At 40.3% G+C, this 8442-nt stretch overlaps 1 protein-coding gene across 1 annotated transcript; it reads right to left on the reverse strand.

Moving 5' to 3' along the window:
• Positions 1-36: 36 nt before the first annotated feature.
• On the reverse strand, positions 37-7301 carry slc2a11l (solute carrier family 2 member 11, like). The gene is made up of 12 exons (XM_037751873.1): positions 7163-7301; positions 6808-6906; positions 6491-6648; positions 5803-5927; positions 5511-5640; positions 2699-2847; positions 2430-2617; positions 1411-1521; positions 1055-1156; positions 848-923; positions 617-744; positions 37-474 (listed from the first exon to the last, which is right to left on the reverse strand). Exons 1-12 carry the CDS (start codon positions 7199-7201, stop codon positions 259-261), a joined length of 1521 nt encoding a protein of 506 aa, XP_037607801.1. The 5' UTR covers positions 7202-7301; the 3' UTR covers positions 37-258.
• Positions 7302-8442: the final 1141 nt, after the last annotated feature.

Consider the following 8442-nt stretch of genomic DNA (forward strand, 5'->3'; position numbering starts at 1 on the left):
AAAAAATTATGTCACAATGAAAACAAAGAGAAAAAAGTCATAAAAGACAGTAAAACCACTTTTATTAAAGTCATGCTGCATGGTTCACATGGCTGACTTAGTAAAAACAGACAGATTTCTCTAAACTGTATGACTCTATGAGTTTTATCTTGTGTTTCTGCTACATTTAAACTATTTAAATCTTCTGCGTGCGATATAACATGACTTCTTCAAGCTAAATGTTTGCTGTTTGACCCTTTATGACCTTTGTGAATGTGATCACCATTCGGACAAATCGTCTGTTCGGTTTGCTTCAATTCCGTGTTCGGTGGAGTTTTTCCTCTCCCCTCCAGATTTGGAGTGCATCCTCTCAAACTCTGCAGTAATCTCCAGCGCTGTCCGATTCTTGGTCTCGGGGACGTTGAACTTCACGTACAGCCCGCAGGCGACGCAGAAAAACAGGAATATGAGAAAACAAAAGTGTTGCAGTTTCTCCTGGAAAGGAAGCATTTTTGAGGACATTTATGAATCAGTGTGAGTGATGCATTCAATCTGATTTCACCTGGATAATCATACGGAATCTACTGGCCTGTTGTTATAAATATGCCAAATGTGACCAAGATAATAATGTGCTTACCACTAAGACAGGGAAGAGCATCCCCATTAAAAACATGACTGTCCAGTTGGTAACACAGGAGAGGGCGCTTCCAGCTGCTACGTACGACACAGTAAATATTTCCACTGCAAGAGAACATGTTGCTCCACCTGAGGGTCAAGAACACAGGAGGGATGTATACATTGCATTAAGATGTAATCACTGTTGAATACTGACATAGAAATCCTTGATAAATAGCTATACAGTACATACCTGGTCCACCGGTAAAAAAGAAAATAAAGATGAAAATGAGGGCCACGCTGCAGTACGGCATCCAGGAGACCTGACTCTGAGGAGAATGAAAAGATCTGGTGGATTGCTTAAGTTTATGGGTTAAACTCTGTTGTTTTCAGTCATCATTTGTCATCTTTTAAGCATCAAAATATGCAGTAAACAGTGTCTGGTTTTGTGGTGACTCACTTGCAGGTACAGAGTGATGGTGAGGAGGCCCAGCGTTGCAGCTACTCCCATGTATCCTCCGATCAGCAGGACTTTTCTGCCACTATTCTCAATAATCATGAACTGCAACATCAGAGCACATTTACAGCAGTGAACCACAGAGGGGAGCTCTAACTATACAGTAGGACAGGTGTCATTGACGGAGAAAAGAGCAGAGGAAAGGCTTTTTTTTTCCAGAATTGTTTTCCTGAATGACAAAAGAAATACTAGAAAAAACAAACATCTTATGTCAGGATGTCTAAGGGATATTACACTCAAAATTTACTGATATAACAAATGTATAAACAATGATGGGATATCAGTGAAAGGGGACTTACACAGGCTACAGAGGTGATCATCTCACACAGCCCTATTCCCATGTTGGCGTAAGGTAACAGGTGTTCTTGGATCCCTGCCGCACGAAACACCTCAAAAGCATAAAAGAACACCTGGAAAGAAGTATTTGAATTAGAGCCAAATTACATGTCTATATGGAAATTAATTTTAAGATGTATACATGTTCCTAGTTTTGAGTTTAACATGCACAGCAGGCTTGAGTGCAGTGAGGAGTGGGTAATGGGATGTTGTTACTTCAGCAAATATACTTACTTTAAATGTCTAGTGTGCTTTGATTGGAAAAAAGGGAGGCTTTTGGTGAAAATTAAAGATGCAGTGTGTAGGATTTGGCAGCATCTAGTGATGTGGTTGCAGATTGCAACCAGCTGAGTACCCCTCCGCTCACTCCTCCCTTTCCAAGACTGCGGTTAGATGAGCCGCAAAACCGCGGTAACACCGTTCGCCTCGCTCAGAGGCCATCCTTACCATAATAACACTACTTTAGGAGCAACGGAAGTCAGACAGCGGCTGGCGGTACCACGGTTTTGCACTCAGCGGCTCACGTTACTGCAGTTTCACAAGCGTGTCAGAGAATTACGGTGGCCTTCAGGTAACGTAAAAACGTGAAAGGCTCTCTCTAGAGCCAGTGTTTGGTCGGCGGAGCCTCATGGTGGACTCCGTGAAGAGGACCCGCTCCCTATGTAGATGAAGGGTTTATTCGAAGCTAACGGAAACACAACGATTCTTAGTTTCAGGTAATTCTACACTAAAACATTGTTATGAATATTATATTCCATTTCTGCTATTAGATCTAACTAAACTAAATGTTACACACTGTTCCTTTAAGTATTAATGCCAACTTGGGCGTAGTTCACAATTTTTTTTTGTTTTAACTGTTATCAAATGTCCCTGATCAAAACTCATTAAATAAACATCCAAAATGAGCAAGAGCAAGAGCAATTAATACATTTTACTACTCTTGTGCAAAAGAGTGTTCAGCGTAGTATTACATGTCACTCACGCTGCCGACGCCACTGAACTGTAATGTGGCAGTGATAACGATTATGGTGAGGAACTGCCAACGGAGCTCTTTGGTCTGAATCAGCTCCATCAGCGAGTGGCTGCGAGTGTACTGCGAGGCAGCTTTCTCCTCCAGAATCTCCTCCACCACCCTGCTGTGGTCCTTGTTGCCCCATAGCCTCTTTAGAGCTATAGGGGAGGGTCACAAAGCAACAGATTAAAGTGGTAATACTGTAAGGAACCCCTGAAGCCAAAAGTGCTTTCTCACACCTTTCTCGCAGGCCTGACGGTCTTCTCTGTGCAGCAGCAGATAGATGGGAGACTCTGGCAGGAAGGTCAGGGTGGAGAGCTGGAGTAACGCTGTAAAACCATTGAAACCAAGCAGCCAGGGCCACCTCTCCCGCGTACCAAGCAACTCACTGCAAGGTGCAACATCATCAAGCAACAGCTGAGCTATCACAGTGCAATATAATGATATGAACACTGACTGGTAAAGTGTTTTATCTTGTTTAAATGGACCCATGTTGTAAAGGGTTATTACGGTACAACTTGGGCCTAATTTTAGGCCTTTATTTTCTTATAACTGCTGGGATCTGGGAACACAGTAACATGACTGAAAATAAGTGATGATTACAATGTTACCCTTACAGAAAAAAGTATACTTCAAGTTTATTTTACGAAGTAAATTTAAGCATAGTTCAAGTATATTCCCAAGTATACTTTATGTAATAAGTATACTAATATCAGTGTACTAGTAGAATGCTTGTAAGTGTTCTACTTTAATACTTCTGGGACTAAATTGGCCCACTTTTTAATTAATAAAAGTACACTTTAAATATACTTTAAATGTAAGAGTAGTAAATGTTGAGTACACAACTAGTTTATATCCAAGCTGTATTTTGTACTACAACTATAATATGAACTATACTATAAGTAAACTTACAGGTATACTGTTACAGTAGTTTACCAATTATATACTTGTAGCCCACTTTTTAGTTTATAAAAGTACACTACTCTCAGTAAACTACTAGTTTAATAGTTTTTACTGCAAGCATACTTGTAAGTTTTCTTTAAGTGAACTTATAGTACTTAGCCAAATGTACTTTTATGTATGCTTTTATGTATACAAATATGTTTTTGATCCCACTTGAATTATGCCATGAATCCCACATATGATTTTTGACTATTTAAAACAATTTTGCAAGTCAACAAAGTCACAGTTCGTCATGGGTTTGTCGTAGTATCATTTAGTTTTGTGTAAAACACCTGACTTTTGGGTGTGTAGTCTTTCTAATTATGTATTTTCACCATCTTATACTTCAACAGTTTTGGGACGAACTGCAACTTTCTTGACTTGCAAAATTATGTTTTAAATTGACAAACGTCATATGTGTGATTTATGGCGGAATTCAAACGGGATCAAAAAAATATTTATCTCTCACGTTGACTTCTGTTATTTTTTTTATGAAATAAGGTCCCATGGTGGTCCCACAGAGGGGGAAGGACTTTGCCTCTGTGTCCGTGTTTAGTATTTCCTGTTTTATTTTGTTACTCTCCTCTTGTTTCAGATCACTTCACTTCTTGTCTTTGTGTGTTTTCCCGCCACTTTTGATTGTCTGCCCCGCCCTGATTAGTTTCACCTGTCCGTCGTTAGCGCTGCAGTCACCAGACCTCCTGCTCACCTGTTCCCACCTCCCCATTAATCACTCACTATTTATACCAGCCCAGCTCCTTTGTTCTTTGTCGGTTCGCCTTTCGTTGCTATATAGAGTTTCATTTACCTGTTTTTTGCCAGTTCTACCTGCCTGCCTTTTGGACTCTGAACCTGTAAGACTTTTTGTGTTATTAAAGTATCGTCATTGAACCTTCATTTGGGTCCTTCCTGCCCGTCCTGCTCTCCAAACTGTGACACTTAGTTTTGCAAATTTGCACTAAATTCAGAGTAAAGTTGAGGCTGATGGGATTTTCTTGAACAGAGAAAAATTTAGATCTGATGACTGTGGTGAGAAGTCAAATGATCACCAAAGTTATTAGTACAATTAATTCAGTCTGTATCAAAGTGGTGGACAGACCGTTCTTTAACTTATCTTTCAATCAGGACTCCAAAAGAATCTCCAAAATCAATCTTCAGGAGTAACTGTTGACATTTTGCAGTGATGATCATATCAATTTTGCTTTTTTATACAGTATTCAGATGTTTTATATATGTTGAAGGTTTGGGTAATATGATTTGACAATCAAAACTCGTCAACCATCAGACGTTTTGTCACACTGTTTATATACCGAGGTGACTTCAACAGGCCTTCCCAAGTAATATTGCAAATCTGTCAGCAGGCAAGCTTTATGGCTATATACATTTTACGGTACATACAGTAGTTGAATATGCTACTTAAATTAACAATAGTTTGCTAGCTGAGGGGTTATCTACCAAAAAGCCCTTTCTAGCAGATTTATTAGTAGTAATACTGGTAGTAAAAGAGGGAGTATGTGTAGGCAGAATGTTGTGGTGGATGTTCAGGTCAAACTCTGAATCCCATGGGATGCCCATTTTTACACTTAGATGACTTATTTTCTGTTTTTTTTTTCCCTTAATTATTTTAAGTTTTCAGTCACAGTTTGGTTAAAGGTTTAGGCAACAAAACTACATGGTTAGTTTTAGGTGAAATAATACATACAGTACATATACACATACTGTATCTAATGTGTGCCCGGGTTGGGTGCATACAGCATTGTTGGCTACTGACACCTGGGTGCTAATAGCATCTGCCTTTACAATATCACAATAACTTATTTTTGCATCAATGTGAAATGCTTTGATTTTTACAGGCTTTAAATTCACTGGATTTGCCAAAAACAAGACATTCTCTATAAAAGGTTTCTTAAGAAAATGTTATGTCTCACAATATACATCAATATAGACAGTCGTAAAATTCCATATACCTCTGATTTAAGACTTTATCCATGTCGCCACCCTACAGAGAGGACACCATGGGTCTTTAGGAGACATGTGAGCTGTCATTTGAACCTACCGCCTGACGCCCCTATACTTGACCCACAGTATCCATGACGCCAGCCACCTCACCTGATCCCCAGCAGCTGACCGCTGAACTTCCCCAAGCATTGGAAGGTTAAGACGGTCACGACCACCATCCCTCGCAGGCTCTTGGGGGAGCATTCAACAAGGTACAAGACTTGAGCTGGAAGACTGACTCCTAGAGGCATACACAAGGAAGTCATACATTTTGAGAAGAGTCAATAATGATCAATAACCGGGCGACAAATGACCAAGGGAACTTAGTAATATAATAGTGATAAATGGGGAGCCAGGCATGATGGGGCAGCTTTCTATGGGTTTCCACATACAGTAGGCTCACCTGCATTGATGCCATAGAGAAATCGTCCGACCAGGATCATCTCAAAAGACATCGCTGTTTGGCTCAGTAACATCAACACAGCTCCAATTATAGCCACAAAATTGTTTAACAAAAGGATTTTCTTTCTGTGGGACAGGGAGACAGAGACTGTGTTAAAGCCTGAGGCCAAAACAAAAAGAAACACAAGCTAAAAGTTTAATTTTGTTTGTCTTTGATGGTGCTAAATTAAAGAGGACCTATTATGCTGTTGTGCTTCCCTTTCCTTTAGTGTGTTATATAGTACTGTAGTTTTTTGTGCATGTAAAAAGTTGGCAAAGTTACAATGTCCAAAGTCCGCGCCAAAGGGAGTTACTCTCCCCCACAGAAACGCTGCTCCTGAACTGCCTGAAAGGCCTTGATGAAGTCCCGCCTTTACAAATTAAAGCAGAGGTGGAACGGATTCCAAGAAGTTAGGTTTAGCTGACCAATCATAACAGTGGTCAGTGGCCTCTTCAGACAGAGGGTGAAAAGAGGTGAGGCAGCACAGCCGGTATGAGAAAAATAAAGCATTTTTTTGGGGGGGGGGGGGGGGGGTTTAACATTGAATCATGTAAACATGTTGTAGTAGAAACCCAAAATACAAGTATGAACCAGAAAATGAACATACTAGGTCCTCTTTAATTGAAGTTGTCTGTTCATGTACAATGACCTGCCAAATCTGAGCAGCTGACCGGACATCAGCGACCCCAGTAACCCCCCAGTGCAGAAAATTGACACAGTGGAGGACCAGATGAGAGAAACCTGCCACTGCTCCAAGGAGACACCGTATCTCTGTAGACATGTTGTGTTCACCAGCTCCTTTATAAACTGCAATTATCACATGTAAAATTAGACTCATTTCAGTTATGCCAGCATAATGTAAGGTTCATCATGTTTTCTGTTCATAGAAGTATCATACAGTTGTCTTTATAGCTGAATGTTTTAATACATTTCTTGACATTTTACCATGATTTTGGTTCTACTTACAGCAGAGGGGGAAGTCATCACAGATACACAGAATCCATATTGAAATGTCCCTCCAATGCCAGCTGCACAAATGGCAGCAATTACAACAGGACAGTCTAGCTGCAGAAATGAAGCATGATGTGAACAGTTATGACAAATGTGACACATGTGTTCATTTTATTTGATATCAACCATGTTAGATCATCAAATTCTACTTTTACCTAAATCTTATATCTGTCCGTGTCTATTTTAAGTTATTCATGTTGGTGATGTTGCTTCTACAAGCTACAGCAATCACTCTTAATACTTAATAAACTCTAAGTTAAAGAAAAAAAGAAAGAGATAGACAGCAATATTTTAAATATTATGTACCTACCAGGAGTGTTAAGTATCGTGTTGGTCTGGTCGTTGCCATGTCTGGAGTCTTTTCATGTCAAGCACATTGATATTTAACTCTGTACTGAAATGATTAACTTTATATTCAGGCTGGTGCAAGTTGATGGGCTGCGTGTGTTGTGTTTGGTTAAGGATTTTGTTTATTGATGATGAAAGACTTAGAACAGACAGTATTAAAAAATCTGTTTGTTGTCTTACCATCTATTTAAAAGCTGGGGAAAGGTGCACTGCTACTTGCCAAGAAATAGTCCGACCACAAACAAACTAGATATAACGTTAAATTAGGTGAGTAGATGTTTTTAGACCTTTGAACAGGGCCCCACTTGCTGTTTGTCTTTGTGCTAAGCTAACGGACAGCTCAAAATGTCAAACTATTCCTAAAAAGGAACAGTGTGTAACATTTCGGGGGATCTATTAGCAGAAATGGAATATAATATTCAGAACTATGGTTTCTTAGTTTCAGGTAATTATACACTAATGATAACTATGTTTTCATTAGTGTATAATCACCTAAAACTAAGAATCATTGTGTTTTCATTAGCTTAGAATGAGCCCTTCCTATCTACATAGGGAGCGAGTCCTCTCCTCCGCCATGTTTCTTCGCCATGTTTCTACAGTAGCCCAGAATGGACAAACCAAACACTGGCTCTAGAAAGAGCCTTTTGTGTTTTTATGATACCTGAAGGCCACCGTAGTTCTCCAACACACTTGTGAAACTGCGGTAACGTGCCGCAGAGTGCAAAACCGTGGTACCGCCAGCCACCGTCTGACTTCCGTTGCTCCTGAAGTTGTGTTATTATGTTAAGGATGGCCTCTGAGCGAGGTGAACGGCGTTACAACGGTACTCAGTTGGTTGCAATCTGCAACCACACCACTAGATGCTGCCAAATCCTACACAATGCACCTTTAAGGTACATGAATTCTTCTGATAATCCTGCACATGTCATCACTAGCTGGAAACCTTTGGTGGATTTGTCCAGAGTGATGCAATCTGGCATGTCCTCTCTCATCTGTGGTTTGTGATAGCTGAATACAGAAGCCTGATTCTAATGAGGCTTACACCAACCTAAAAACAGAAACCTCCTGCAGTATCACTCTGTGTCAGGCAGACTATCCTGCCAGATGTCACACAGCTGACCTCCAGGAAGGAGCTGGTGACGGCTGTCCTGCATTGTCAGTGGGAGGCGGTGGCTTCAGATGACAACACACTCTAGACGGACTGAAACTTCTAAAAACCTGTCACGAGGACCGTTTCCTGCA

This window comes from Sebastes umbrosus, chromosome 19 (genome assembly GCF_015220745.1).
Source record: "Sebastes umbrosus isolate fSebUmb1 chromosome 19, fSebUmb1.pri, whole genome shotgun sequence".
In the NCBI taxonomy this organism is placed as follows: domain Eukaryota; kingdom Metazoa; phylum Chordata; class Actinopteri; order Perciformes; family Sebastidae; genus Sebastes; species Sebastes umbrosus.

What these genes read in the sequence shown, in the direction of transcription:
- slc2a11l (XM_037751873.1), bottom strand. Translation starts at nt 7,201, where the DNA reads ATGGCAACGACCAGACCAACACGATACTTAACACTCCTG. An exon ending in TCTCTATGGCATCAATGCAG is followed by an intron (nt 5,641 to 5,802) that starts GTGAGCCTACTG and finishes GTATGCCTCTAG; the next exon opens with GAGTCAGTCTTCCAGCTCAA. An exon ending in TGCTCTTCCCTGTCTTAGTG is followed by an intron (nt 475 to 616) that starts GTAAGCACATTA and finishes CTTCCTTTCCAG; the next exon opens with GAGAAACTGCAACACTTTTG.